The 15395-nt window shown below is 43.4% G+C and overlaps 1 protein-coding gene across 1 annotated transcript; it reads left to right on the top strand.

Moving 5' to 3' along the window:
• Positions 1-174: 174 nt before the first annotated feature.
• Positions 175-9710, top strand: ARPC3 (actin related protein 2/3 complex subunit 3). The gene is made up of 7 exons (XM_090291974.1): positions 175-252; positions 2295-2394; positions 5958-6034; positions 7437-7505; positions 8318-8444; positions 8798-8892; positions 9387-9710. Exons 1-7 carry the CDS (start codon positions 247-249, stop codon positions 9447-9449), a joined length of 537 nt encoding a protein of 178 aa, XP_090148100.1. The 5' UTR covers positions 175-246; the 3' UTR covers positions 9450-9710.
• The last annotated feature ends 5685 nt before the right edge of the window (positions 9711-15395 follow it).

Below are 15395 nucleotides of genomic sequence, written 5' to 3'. Positions count from 1 at the left end.
GGGCTCTAACCCCAAGCTCCAGCGCCCGCCGCACGCCGCACGCATGCGCAACACTCAGCCCCCTGGCGCCCCTTCGGTTCGCGCAGCCGCAGCATCCTGAGGCCGCACAGCAAGGCCGGAAGCGCGCGTCCTCGCCCCGCCCACCTCCGCAGGCCCACTTCCTCCTACCCCGCCCAAGCCGCCGGGCCGGAAGCGCTTGGCTCTAATTTGATCCTCATCTGGGTTGAAACTCGGGGACTCGCAAAGATGCCGGTAAGGGGTCCGAGGCCGGGGAGCGGGGTGACGGCGATAACTGGGGAGAGCGGCGAGCTCTCGTGCGTGCGCTGAGAGAAGCGGGCCCAGGTGGTCAGAGGGGAAGCGGGGTCCAGAGATGGGAAGAGGGGAGGGGGCCGGTTCTTGTAGGCTGGGGGCGGCCTGGGGGTTCGGCCATGGGGTGCGGGGGAGCTGCAGAGCAGGCCAGAGTGGGCGTGCAGAGGGGGCCGCCTCAGCCCTTCCGGCCCCTTCTCTGCGGCTCCCACCCCGCCCTGCCCTTTCTGCACCCTTTGACTCTACTCCCGCCGGGTCCCCAGAGCCTCAACAGAGTCGCGAAGCCAAGGGCTGCGCTTTCTGCTTTTCATTTTTCAAGGGTCAGGCTTCTCCTTTTTTCTCAAGTCCCACTTCCTTCTTCGCCCCGGGGGGCGGGCCCCTTCCGCTTCTTGTCGTCTGTGAGACCCCACTTCCTCCCCTGTCGCCCCCTCAGTGGCGGCCGCCCCTGAGCCGTGGGTGTAGGGCCCCCGGGGCGGACTCAGGATCTGCGCCTGGTTTCCAAATGTTCCTATTGTATTATGTATCGGAGTCGGAGTAAAATCGGTGGTGCTTTGCTGTCTCTTCATTTCTGACAGCCAGCCTGCGGGGTAGATTTATCGCCATCACGGTCAGTCTCCGTTTTGCAGATGAGGAAAAAGGAGGTTCAGCGATTTGTGATCATTCAAACAGCGACCCTCGCTGAGCACCTCCTGCATGCTAAGCACACACGGCCAGATCAGGGAATAGGGCCGGTCAGTCCCTGCTCTTAAGGAGTTTCCGTCCTAATGGGGAGACAGACAGTGAGCTTGTCAGCGTAAATTAAGTACTTTCTGCAGTGCCGTGCTGTGAAGGAAGTAGCTGGGGAGCAAGACGGTAGCTGGTAAGGGCAGGGTGGGGGCTGGTCGAGATGGAGCCTCCCAGTGATGAAAGGCGCAGGCCGTGGTGATAGATACCTGCGTGGGGAACCCCGTAGCTGCCGTTTGACTCCTGATGTGCGTCGGGCGGACCCAGCGCTGCGGGCTTTATGTATGATCCCAGTGAATGCTCACAGGGACCCAATGACCCTACAGCCCTGTGCCCGTTCCAGTTAGAGATAGCGCACCCTGGGCTTCCCATGCGATTACTTCTCCGTTAGCCCGAAAGCTCTTCAAGGAGGAAGACCATGCCGGTCTCGCATACTTTGAGATCACCATGCCTTGCACTTTGAAGGTGCTTAGTGATCGTTTGGTGAATGAATGAATGGATGAATGGCGCCCACGTTGTCTTACAAGAAGGCGGGCATTACGTCAAAGGCAGAACTAGGAATCATCGCAAGTTGCTCTCATAAATGTGATCTCCCCCCCCTGCGCATCCTTTAATTCACACCAACCCACTGAAGGCAGTATGTATCTCCTCATTTTGCAAATTTGGAAACACGATAAGAAAAGTGATGTCTTGGTCCAAGGTATAAAGCCAAGAAGTGGCAGAACTGAGAAGGCAGTGCTTGGGTTCTGACTTAACAACAGCTGATGGCTGGGTACCCCTGTCTATATAGTGTTTGCCTGTTTCTGTAGTGTCAGGACCTCTACCAGTTACCGGGGTGATGTCACTGAACATGAGGAGATGCAAGGTAGCCCCCCATTATATAGTGTTTCTGCCATAAGAATGCCGAAGACACAAATACCTTGAGATCATAGACAATAGTAAAATGATCTTTAAAAAAAGGAAGTAATGAGTTTTGACTCTTGACTACATTTGTTTTTAATATAATTGATTGCAAATTTATATAATTTAATTTTTGATAATAGTTGTGTTCAGCGACCAGCTTGGCCCAACATATTTTTAAGTTCCTAGAAATTTAATCTTTGGTTTTCATGAGCCATTAGGAAGCAGCTCCACGCATTGCTGCCACATCCCCTGGTTACTCTTGGGTGGGTTGCTCCTTTTTTCCTTTGGAGAAATGTACTTGTCTGCGCGGCTGACATCTATTCTTTTCTGCTTGTGTGTTCTCGCCTGGCTTGCTGCTACAGGCTTACCACTCCTCTCTCATGGACCCCGACACCAAACTCATTGGGAACATGGCCCTGTTGCCCATCAGAAGTCAGTTCAAAGGACCCGCCCCGAGAGAGAGTAAGTCGAAACGCCTTTCCATTATTTTCAGATTTTGGTGTGAGACTTCTAGCAACCTTCTGACATTATCAAGTCAGGGAAATTCTTCGCTCCGTCTTCTGTCTCTGGTTGCTCTTGTGTGTTCTGTTTGCTTGGTGGGTATTGCTTTTTAGACCTTTCAAGGTTGTGGGTATATGTTTCATTTATTAGGAAACTATTATTACTGCTAATTTCTCCAGGATATTTTGTTGAGGGGTTAGAGAAAACGTGCTTAAATCTTGACACTGGCCCTGACTGGTGCGGCTTAGTGGTCTGAGGGTCATCCCACAAACTGGGATGGTCAGGCACAGGCCTGGGTTGCGGGTCAGGTCTCCAGTTGGGGGCGTGGGAGAAGCAACCAACTGATGTTTCTCTGGCACATCAGTGTTTTTCTCCCTTTCTCTCTCCCTCTCCTTCTCTAAAAAGAAATAAATAAAATCTTTTTTTTAAATCTTTTTTAAAAATCTTGATGCTGTTTCTGTCATCACTGTCAGTTGTTACAAACTAATCTAATGCACCTATTTCTGTAGAATGTCCTGTCCCCACCCCTTCTCTGTTATCAAGCTGGAAAAAAAAAACCCGTTTTAACTTGCCCATCTAAATCTACTTTCTTTATCCATTTTCAGGAGCTTCATTTAAAAAAATTTTTTTAATCCTCACCCAAGGATTTTTTTCGTTATTAGAAGAAAGGGGAGGGAAAAAAAAATCAATGTGAGAAACATGAATTGGTTGTTTCCTGTACGCACCCCGATCGGGGATCGAACCCACCACCTTTTGGTGTACGGGATGATGCTCCCACCGGCTGAGCCACACGGCCAGGGCGGGAGCTTCATTTTTAGCAATACTACCTTAAGCGCTCTATGTAACAGTACTAATTCTGACTTTTATGTCTTTGCTTGCTTTCTTGGTACTCATTTTCTCTTCTGATTTCAGAACCGTTTTTTACTCTTCAGAAAGCCCCATTCTTTTCAGACGCTCTCTGAGACTCTGACACATTCAGAGGTACTCTGCCAACAGTGTAACTTGTATCACGTTTGATGTGGTTTCCCGGCACCGAGAAGGGGTCTGCGCTGAGTTCCATTCATGGTTTCCAAGGCCATGGCTTTAGTTACCCATTTTGTACTGAGGCCACCTCCATCCCTCTGCCAGACTGTTTGACTTGACCGTTTTAAATTTAAGTTTGTTTTTAATGCCAGTTGAAAGCTCAGTAAACTTAATAAATCTGGTGAGTCACCAGTCTTTACTTGATTCTGAGATGAAGAAAAGGGAACAGATGGGGGGGGGGGTGGGCTGCAGACCAAAAGGAAGAAAAATGATGCAAAAGAATTACAGCGCAAAGAAAAAATAAGTCCGTGTTGACTCAGATTTGCTGAGAAGAACCCTTCAGATCTTTGCAGAATACCACATGGTATATCAGATGCAGCTGACCACAGAGAAAATCTGATTATCACCTTTACGATTCTTTGACGGTTTCTACAGACAAGGAATGACCTATTACTCTTCCCCAGGGGACTGGACTAGAACCGAACTGAAATTAGGGGGAAGTGTAAACCTGTGCTGGCAGCCAAGTAACTGTTGACATTAATCCAATTATTTCCCTTCGACAAGTATCTTTTGAACACTTTTTATGTGCCAAACACCCTTCTAGGTTCCGAGTTCTGTACCCTCCCCACCACACACACCTGTGGTGACATTTGAAAGAACGAGCTGGTTTTTGTAAATGCTATTGAATCCTTTGAAGAACTTTCCTTTTTGCAGATAAGAAAATAGATGGCACGGAGCATAAGTCTAGAGTTCAAATTCTGTTGAAATCCTTCAGCGGAGGAATGAGCAGGGCTACAGATAACAGAATTAGAGAGGATTCAAACTGCAGGATTCCTTTGCGTTTCTGCTGTGTGAGAGGAATAGCCGTCATGGACAGAAGTATAAATAACTGTCTCTGTTGCTGAAACCAGCTGCCGGATACCAAGACCCTGGGATTGTGACCTTTTTAAAATAAAAAAAGGAAAACAAAAAATTGCCAAAGAAATTGTGTCATGAGATCTGTCTTTGTCACACCAGTATTTCTGGCTTCTTTCAGTCTCTAACCACCTAGAACAGCTTGTATAAATATATTCGAAGTCATCGTTTTTATAAACAAAGATACATGTGAGAATCCCAATGTGTTTCTAAATGACAGTTGAGAGTTTTTTTCTCTGAAACTATAGAGTGTTAATCCAAAAAAAATGATACTGAATACTTTTTAAATCATTTTGTTAAAGTTAGTCTGTGCATCTCAGTCTGTTTTTATAAACGTATTAGGAGATGTCTGGGATGATGTTCGTCAACTGTGAATAGTACTTTTTGGGAAGTGAGATTAGGGTGACAACTGAAAATATTTTGGTATCGATTAATTTTTCTAGTGAGCATGTATAATTTTGTAAATATGATAAGCCTCTTGGGTTGGTCAAAAGTCCATATGGTTTTTTCCCTTAAATACACGTTTTTCATTTCACCAGTAACTATTGATTTGGATATTCTGAGTATGTGAGCTCTCTCCCGCTATTGGCGTCTCGTGGGCAGAGGCCAGGGTGCTGCTAACCACCTTCCAGTGCACAAGGCAGCCCACAGCACAGAATTAATTTGGCCAAAACGTCAGTAGTGCCAAGGGACTTCGCAGACCACTTCTGACACATTTGATCAGCCACAGCACCTTCTCCACACACTGCACAGGTCATTTTTTGCGTTTCAGCTGCGTTTTTACCTTTCTTGAAATAATAAAACATTATGCCGAAAATGTTACGTATCTTCTTCCATCTTCAGTATTAAAATGGCTGCACAAAAATTCACTAATTTTGGTATTTTTTTAAATGCGTGCTGATATGACAGTCACAATACAATCTAATAAAATAGTTTCAAATGAAATTAAAGACAACTAAGCTCTACTAGAGCCGTTGTACCGAAAGAAAACAAACGGAACTTTTTGGCCAACAGTATAAGAATAAATAATATACAGTGATCCCTCACTTATCGCGGGTATTACGTTCTAGATCCTCCCCCATGCGACAGGTGAAAATCCGCGAAGTAGGAACCTTACATTTACTTTAGTATTCATATATATTTTAAGGCTTTATAAACCCATCCCACACACTTATAAACCGTTCCCACTCCCTTATTAACCTTTTCCACACGTTTATAAACACTACTTATGTTCTTAAACATATTCCACACTCTTAAACCTACGTAACTTTAACAACATACGTATACAGTACCGCAAAATCCCACGATATAGCGAAAAATCCGCAATAAATAAATATAATACTTTTAAAAATCCTGCGATACAGGGAGGCCGTGATAAGTGAACCGCGATATAGAGAGGGACTACTGTATCTTATTTTTCTAAAAGTTGTTTCTAAAGAAGTTATATTTCAGTAGCCTCATTTTATTTTATTCAACTCCAAAACTCTTGACCATTGACCTTAGATATTTTTTTTCTTTGTAGCTTTTTTAGAAATGTTTTACATTAAGCTACTGTTCTCTGTCCCCTCCCCTTGTGCCCTGCTTAGCAAAAGATACAGATATTGTGGACGAAGCCATCTATTACTTCAAGGCCAATGTCTTCTTCAAAAACTATGAAATTAAGGTAAAGTGCAGAGCTTTTAATATTTAATTAATTTTCTGATGGGGAAACTCTAGCGTGGCAGTCAGGGTTGCCCTGAGGGGTAAATAAAAGAGATTGTATGCTTTTAAAAAATCCAGAACAGTACTTAATGTTAGCCTCTATGTCCATGTTAGTTTCTCATTTTTTTCCTCCAAAGTTCGCACCGGGGCTTGGCATGCGACAGCCAGAGAGCCACGTTTGGCTCCCCCCCCCACCTCTTTTTGTAAATCAAGTTTCGTTGGAACACAGCCGCACACAGTTGTTTCGAGGTGGTCTGTGCCCTGCCCCCGTCGCCACGGCGGGTAGTCATGAAGTGTCTGTTATCTGGTCTTGTTTTCCTCGTTCATCATTAATTAAGCACCTACTCCGTGCCGGTCCCAAACTGGAAACCCAATATGCTGTGTTATTTTTTGTATATACTTCTGTGTCCCGGACCTGAGATGGAGGGAGGGAGGAAGGAACTGCCGTGACCCTAGTGCTTCCTTCGAGCCCCGTTGCTCCCCCTTCCCTTAGTTCTTGGTAGGGATGAGGCCGGGGGCAAGGTGGCCGCGGAGGGGACAGGGAAATGGGGGACAGTTTCAAAGCCCCTGCTGTCAGCAAGTGACAGGAAATGTCAACACATTTCATGTTTAATATTTTAGAATATGGAACTTCTTGCCAGACTTTGACCTTTTGGGATCAAACAGGGTCTGAAATCTCTATTTGTAGACTCCTGACCTACAGATCATAGTCTGAACGTTCTGTGAGATTAGCAGAGTGTTTTCTGTGTCTCATGCATGGTCTAGGTGTTGGTCGTAATAGGTGTAAATAAGTATTGTAATTCCGCCCCATTTCTTCCTCTTGACTATCATATGACCTTAAATATAGGGATGTGGGTAGCTTGTTTTTTTTAAACTATAAATCTGTAAAATTTGACCTGAAGTGCGTGCCACCCTTGATCAACACCCGTTCGCCTTCCCACATTCTCCTTTTTGCTGGGGTAAGAGCTGGGCTTCGGGAGCTCTTCAAGGGCAAGTCTCCTGTAACGTCGTGCGTGTTTCTGTTCTCAGCAGAAATCCTGTAGTAACAGGTTCTTTAAAACCAGCCCGCCATATGGTGCGCCCCAGGTTTCCCCGGCAGCTTTGTGAGCGCTGCGGGGTTGTTGGCACAGCCCCTGGGGAGGCCGGGGGTCGGAGAACAGCAGGGGCGCCGCACAGCCCGGGGCGGGCACGTGGCAGTGGAGGAGGCTGCACTGGGAGAACGGGAATTTCTGATGCTACAGTAACGACACTTTTTGCAGTTTTCAGTTGATAATCAAAAGACAAAGATCGAATTCATTTATTGCACATAATGGTTATCTTTTGTTCAGGGTTATTTTTAAGTTTTGTTTTTTTCCCACCTGTAGAATGAAGCTGATAGAACCTTGATATACATAACGCTCTACATTTCTGAGTGTCTGAAGAAACTGCAGAAGGTAATTAAACTTGGATGATCATCTGTCAGGAAAACAAATTCCTACGAGGTATTTGGGCTTGGTGAGACTTAAGTGCAAGTAGAAAAGACTTCCTCTGACTCAGAGCATGGACTGAAGAGAAAAATCTGAATGTAGATCTCTAAACTTGCAGTGGTGTTAACTAATCAGAGCATAAGGCTTTGCATGTATTTTCCCAATACAGAAATCTTGAGCAAAATATTCCTTTTAAGCCTTTGGCTCAGAGATTCTTAGCTTGGAGTCCAAGGATAGAATTCAGGGATCCGTGAGCTTGAGTTCCATCTTTATTTTCACTAACCTCTGACTGAAATTTAGTGCTTTCATTATTAACGTGGACAACAATCCACAGTTCTGTTAGCAATGCCTGTGACTTTTTCTCCGGTAGAAATCACAGCGTTTCGTACTGTATCGAGAGCAGGAGATTTTTGCAATTCGTTTACACTCATTACTACTTCAGGATTTAGTTATTAGGGCCACTGCAAGGTCTTGTATTTAGTGTATGAATAAAGAGGCACACGTATGAGTATCACAAATTTGTTTTTTAAATATTTTAATTATTCATTTTCATTATAATTGGGGTTTTTTTTTGTAATTCTGTATATTTTATTTTGTTGGTTTAAAACATTATTCTGAGAAGGGGCCCACAGGCTTCACCAGATTACAAAAGGTCATCAGAAACACTAACCCCAGCCATAGCTAGCTTAGACTAAAAAATTACAAATTGGATATTATTATCCTTTTTCCCGTAAAATACCTGTGTGTATATAATTTGTTTGTTTGTTTGTTTGTTTTAGTGCAATTCCAAAAGCCAAGGCGAGAAAGAAATGTATACACTGGGAATTACTAATTTTCCGATTCCTGGAGAGCCTGGTTTTCCACTTAATGCCATTTATGCCAAACCTGCAAACAAACAGGAAGATGGTAAGAACAGGGCCTCTACCTCTCTTTCTATAGCAAGGGTTTCTCCGTCTGATGTTTTACTCCCGTCCTTTTCTTGCCTTGATTGGCATACAATTGAGAATGGAATCATTAGCACATAGATTATCTTACTCGCCATTCTCACTAAAGGTTCTCGGTGACAAGTATGACATGTAGAGATTCTTCGGGATGACAATGAATATAGTTATAAAACCTTTGGGACGGTCCTTTCTATTCCTTACCTGCTGGAGTGTGTGGAAACGTATTGCGAAGGTCAGTGTCCAGACCGACACCGAGCGCGTCCGTGATGCGTTCTCAAATGCAGTTCTTTGTGTTGTTCTCCCCGCTCCTTTTAGAGGTGATGAGGGCCTATTTACAGCAGCTGAGGCAGGAGACGGGCCTGAGACTTTGTGAGAAGGTGTTTGACCCTCAGAACGATAAACCCAGCAAGGTAAGATGCTCTTCTTTGCCTGTGTAGCTGACGAATCGCCTTGTGTCCTGTAGCCTCCATCAGATGAAACACACTAAGGCCTTTCATTGCCGGTGCTTCTAGTTTCCGCATCGCGGCGCCGCCAGCCTTGGCGGTGTGCACCTTGTCCACGGTAGGAACTCGCTGGCTCACAGCGAGTTGTGGCTGCAGGTAATAAAGGCTTCTGGCTGGTTCTTGGGCTGAGGCATTGCAAACCCCATAGAAGAGGCTTTTTGCTTGAGATATCTTGAGTGTATTATATCTATTTTGTCCTTTTAAGTTTGAGTAACCTGTCAGTCACTGAAAAAAAGAAAGAAAGGAAATTCTGCTTGTGCTTTCTAGGAGCGTGTATAACAGAAGGGCTGCCAGGCTAATACTAAATTGTGTTTTGAACAAATTCGTATTCCAGCCTCAATCTTGAACTTGCACTGTGATTTGACCGCCACTGTTCATTCTGTTTTGTCCCCTCTTGTTAGTGGTGGACTTGCTTTGTGAAGAGGCAGTTCATGAACAAGAGTCTCTCAGGACCTGGACAGTAAGGGGAGCCTGGGCAGACACTGTCCACAGCCGTGGTCTGCATCCGACAGCAAGATGTACACAGTCCTTTGCCTTTATGTCATAAAGCTTTATACAGAAGAGAGAAGAGAACATGTCTACGTGAGAAGTTCATTATCAAGAATTTGGGGGGGGAGGGAAGAATGAATTGTCATAGGCTGATTTGAAATGTTCTGCAGTGTTAAGCTGGTGCTTAAAGAGTAATAATAAAGAAGTTTCTAAGATTTTACGTCAGGAAAACGTTATTACTTGTCTTTGGCATTCATTTAATTTCTCATGAGATAATATTCACCCTTATTTATTTTTTAAAAGTTTTACTTACTGATTTTTAGAGAGAAGGGAAAGGAGGGAGAAAGAGAAGGAGAGAAACATCCTTCAGTTGCGTCTTGCACCCTCCCAGCGGGGGACCTGGCCCACAACCCGGGCCTGTGCCCTGATCGGGAATCAAACCGGCGACCTTTGGTTCTCAGGCCGGCGCTCAGTCCGCCGAGCCACACCAGCCGGGGCTGTTCACCCCAGTGTACAATTCTGTAGTTTTTAGTATATACACAGAGTTCGCAACCACTGCCACTAATCAAAACCGGGGTTTGTGCTGATGCTCAGTCAGCTAGAGTGTTGCCATTTTGGTTTTATGCGTTAATACATGATTTTAATGTGTGAGTTAAATGCTCCTGAGCATCTGTCCACGGGTGATGTGCTTCATGGCCTGAACACCACATTTCACCCACTCACGATGTGGCTGTGTCGGAGTGTGCCCTGGAGCCCTGGCCGCTGCGGTCGGTGGTTTGGCGCGTCCTCCTAGAAACCACGGGGTTGCGTGTTTGATTCCTGTTCAGGGCACAGGCATAGCTTGCAGGTTTGGTCGCCCATTTAGGGGGGGTGTGAGGGGCAACTGATCAGTGTTTCTCACGTTTATGTTTCTCCCCTTTCCCTCCCTCTCAAATCATTAAGCGTGTCCTCAGGCGAGAACTGAAAAAAAAAAAACAAACCCTGTAGATGAATGAAGGAGTCTTGAAAACGAAAGAGGGTTTGTTGGTTATTTTTGTTTTATAATTTAAATTGTTATCTAAAATTAGGTTCTGGGCGTTTGGGGTGAACTTCTGTTACAGGCCCTGAGACATCAGAAAGGAAGAAAGCAAGCCGCAGTGATCCATAAAGATAAAAGGTTTGTTCTTAACAAACGTGTTCTTTTTTTAATTGTGTGACCCTTGTGATAGAAGGCAACTCTGCTCCATCCGCCCGGCAGGGGGGGGCACAGACAATCAGGAGCCAGAAGCCTGGCTTCTAGGACATTTCCTGTATCGTGTGGGTTTTTATTGTTTTTAATGCACCCAAGAGAACAGTTTCCAAAGGACTTAAAATAAATTATACAAGTATAACATAATAGATTTAAAAGCCCAACTTTAATCACATAATGCTGACATTGAAGAAGTTGTTACGTGGTTCAACTTTTCAGGGAAAGTAATTCAGTGATAATTGTAAGACTTGTTTTGATTTGTTTTGGAGTTTTTAGCTTTTAAAAATTGTGTCACGCTTTTAAATGCTCATTCTTACTAATCCGGCAACTCAAGTTCAAACATTGTTGAATGCTGAAGCATACACACACACACCTGGAAATAATTTAGTCGTTTTTAAATAGAAACTTGGATAAATAAGTTATGGTACATCCATAAAGTCAAATATGCAGCCATTAATAAAAAAAAAAGTAAGAGGCTCATCTGTCCTGTCATGGAAAGATGCTTTATCAAAAGAATAATATTTAATGTGCTTCCATCCTTTATTATTTAGTTGTATGTGAGCCTGTGCATCAGACTGTTAACAGTGATTTTCTTGAGGCGAGAACAATTACAAAGACTTATATGGTCTAAGTCCTACATACTATAATTCAGTAAGATACATGTTATCTTCATAACCAAGAGAAGAGACTTTTACAAAATATAGATAGGAAATCAAATATTAGAAAAAATTTTATTAGCCAAAAACAGACTGAGGATAACAGTCACCTTTTTTTTTTTCTTAAGCATCCTGTTTATATTTATCACTAATGTGCCACTAATTACTGTCATGTGTTGAAAGATTACAGTACATGGAAATACTCAAGATTTATGAGAATTGTTTTATTCTGCATTTTCCTTTTCTCCACAATTGCTAGTACTAAGCCTTCAGTAAAAAGTTTGGAACTGTATCCAAAAGCCATTTGGTTTGTTTCCCCTTCATTTTGTTTATGGAACTTTGGAAGACCATTCCATTAAGAGAGTGTAATGTTAGGGCCACATCTGTTCTGTGTTGATTTTGAGATAAAACATCAATCATAATTTTCCACTTTGCTTTAACACTGCAGCTCTGATTTATAGGTGATCTGGCAGTGTGCTCATAAACACTTCACATTTTTCATCCTACTTAACCCTTGCAAGAAACTTTGTGGCAGATATATGTACTATCTCCTTTTTCCAGGTGAAGAAGCTGAGGCCTACAGAAATTAATAACTTGCTATAATAATGTAATTAATATTAAGTAATATATTGATAATATACTATCACACACCTGGAAGCTGGCAGACATAGCCATTTAAGCCAAGTCTCCCCGAATTCAGGGCTGGTCTCTGCCATTATAAGACAGTCACTGCTACATTGCCATTTTTAGTAACACGTTTAGGCAACAAGATCAGGAGATTGCTGTGTTCCTTGTGCAATGCCCGCTGTTGAAAGGCGGATCCAGAACTGTAAATGGGAATTCTGCTGTCCGAGACCTTAACCATCTGATGAGAACTGTGTCCGTCAACATAGAAACCGAGAAACATGGAAGGAGAGAGATGACTGCCCAGTGCCAGAGACGCCCAGAGGAAGGGCAGGCAGCTGTTGCTGAGGTCGGTCGGAAAAGATTTCATGAAGATGGCGTTTGAACTAAGCTCATCAGAGCAAGTGAGCCAGCTTACATGACACGGGAAGGGGTGAGTTGAGCCAGCCATGTGCCATGATCAAGCCTGGCACAGAGGAAACCTGAGGGCAAAGGATCTTACGGAGAAGAAGCTTTCCTAGCAGGAGGTGATGCCCACGTTCATGAGAGCCAGGGTCAGGCTCAGAATTTTAAACTATTTTATTAGCAGTCCAGAGGACCTGACAAATTGTCCACACTCAGGCACCATTCTGCTTCTGCTCACCGCTGCGGGAACTGTTGGCCTGAGCAGCCATCACCTTTCCTGCACTTGACTCTCAAGTGCTTTTTAAAACTTTCTATGTATTGATTTGTAGAGAGAGTGAGAAACATTGCTTTGTTGTTCCACTTATTTATGCATCATTGGCTGATTCTTGTATGTGCCCTGACTGGTGTTCGAACCTGCAACCTTGGCACATCAGGACCACACTATAACCAACCAGTTACCCAGCTAAGTCTGTGCTTTAAAAAAAAAAAGTTTTCTTGAGATATAATTCACATACCATATAATTCACATATTTAAAGTATACAAGTCAATGGTTTTTAGCCTATTACATTATTAATTATTATAACAAAATGTTCCATTTTAACAATATTGACATTCTAATTTAAAACTTTTTCATCACCCCAAACAGAAACTGTACCCATAAAATAATATTTCCCCATTCCCCATCCCCCTAGCCCCTGGTAACCTCTAATCTACTTTCTGTCTGAATTTCTAGATATAAAGAGAATCACACAATTATTTGTCCTCTTGTGGCTGGCTTTTGCTTAGCTTAAGGGTTCGTCCATGTAACATATGCGAGAACCTTTTTTATGGCTGAGTAATACTCCATTATATGGATATATCATATTTTGTTTAACTATTCAGCTGTTGATGGGTTATTTCTGCCTTTTGGCCATAGTGAATAATGTTGTAATGAACTCCAATGTACGTACAAGCGTCTGTTCCAGTTCTGCTTCTCATAGTGCTTAAAAAAATCATTTGTCATTTTATCACGCGACACCTTAAGACTTCTTCCTTAATCACTATCTGGCTGTCTTATATTGCTATTTAAGTTTTTTTTTACATGGTAACTGGCCATGTATCATTGTAGCCCCAATGCCTGGGACAGTGAGGTGCATGCAGTAGGCACTCAAGTATATATTGAATGAATGAAGGTCTTGAGAGCCTAGACAGAGAGGGAGAGATGTCAGGGAGTAAGATTTATTAGTGGTCCCAATGTAAGGGCTTCATGAGTGTTACTGAGGATGTAAAAATAACAGGAGATTTGAGGGACATCCTAAAAGAAGATTCCACTGCATTGGATTTAGCAGCTGAGTTAGGTTTAGAGGTTTTGAGTCTAGTTAACTTGGAATGGAAATTCCAATGCCTTTGATGGAAGTAGCTTGGCTGACGATATGATTTGCCATGCAAATTCTTGAGCTTTAAAGAGTATGCTATGATTAATTCTCGGACAGCAGACATAAACTGGGTTGTCCAGGGAAACTTCTGGAAGTAGGTGATTGGACTTGGAGTCCTTTGGAAGGGGAGAACTGTTTAATTCTGAAGCACACTTGAGTTTTAGGGGGCAGCTGATAGCTGGCATGATACCTGGCAGGCAAAACCAAATATACATGAAAGGTCAGGAATAGAAGCACAGACTTGAGACAGGAAGTTCTAGTGGAGTTAGGAGATAGATTCTGACCCCTGAGACAGTCTAAGAGGTTAATCAGAATAAGAAGTTTATCAGTAAAACATGGAACTCCAAGAAAGGAATTCCTTGGAGTTATTAATAATGAAGTCTCCAGAAAACTTTATTTTATGGCAGTTGAACTCTGGGGCAAGCCCTCTTTGTTTTGCATTTGTGTGTGAATGAGTGAGTTGCCTCAGTCTTACTCCTCTGACCAGCTTATAAACAGAATGCCAAGCTGGATATCTTAGAACTCCAGAACGTTGTCCTGCCAGCCACTTTTCCTGAACAGAGGGAAAATCATTCGGAAAGATGGCGTATGTGTTCCCTCCAGTTACTCTGCCAGATTCTTTGTCCTGAAGTTCCTTTCCACTAAAAGGAGGAAGGCTATCACTGCCAGGAGACACTTAAGGGATGTTAAGTAATGTTTCCTCTAGAGCAATTTACAAGTGTTGTGTTTTTCCCCTGGTACAAAAGACAGATCTAAGAAAAATGGCTAATGCAGCTGGGAAAGGTTTTCATTCCTAGGAGGCGGCTGGACGTGTAGAAATGAACTTAAGTGGAGCAGAACATTCACATTAATAAATTGTTCCTCTAATGTATCTGATTCAACACCCCACAGGATCCACGTCATTCTGCGTCTGTTAAGTGGCTGACTTACAGGTTCACAGCCAGCTGTGTGTCTGTCTAGTCATGTCAGTTATGGGCCTCAGTTTCCTCACCCATAAAAGGAAGAATGAAAGTGAGCTAATTTCTGAAGTCCCCTCCAGTTCCAAAATTATCATTTTAGAAGATGGTTCCATGAAAGAGGAGGCCTTGTCCCCCTGGATATATGTTTATTGCTATACATGTCCTTTTTTAATGGTTTCATTGAGGTATAATTTACATAAAATAGAAATCACCCATTTTAGCTCTGGCTGGTGTGGCTCAGTGGATTGAGTGCCAGCCTGCGAACCCAAAGGTCGCCGGTTCAATTCCCATTCCTGGCACATGCCTGGGTTGCAGGCCAGGTCCCCAGTTGAATGCATGCAAGAGGCAACTGATTACTGTATCTCAAAAAAAGAAAAAAATCACCCATTTTAAGTGTACGATTCAGTGATTTCTTAGTAAATCTACAGAGTTGGGCAGCAATCATCACAATCAATTTTAGACAATTCCCATCAAACCCCAGGAGATCTCTCCTGCTCATCGCAATCACTCCCCATTCTTACCCTCAGTACCACAAACCATGAATCTTTCTGTTCCTACCGATTTGTCCTTTCCAGGTGTTTCATATAAATGTAGGCAGAGATTATGTGATTTTTTTTCTCATTTCCTTCACCT

Source organism: Furipterus horrens, unplaced genomic scaffold (assembly GCF_987537825.1).
Source record: "Furipterus horrens unplaced genomic scaffold, mFurHor1.1.pri manual_scaffold_11, whole genome shotgun sequence".
NCBI lineage: Eukaryota > Metazoa > Chordata > Mammalia > Chiroptera > Furipteridae > Furipterus > Furipterus horrens.
This window is presented reverse-complemented; position numbering and strand designations above follow the sequence as displayed.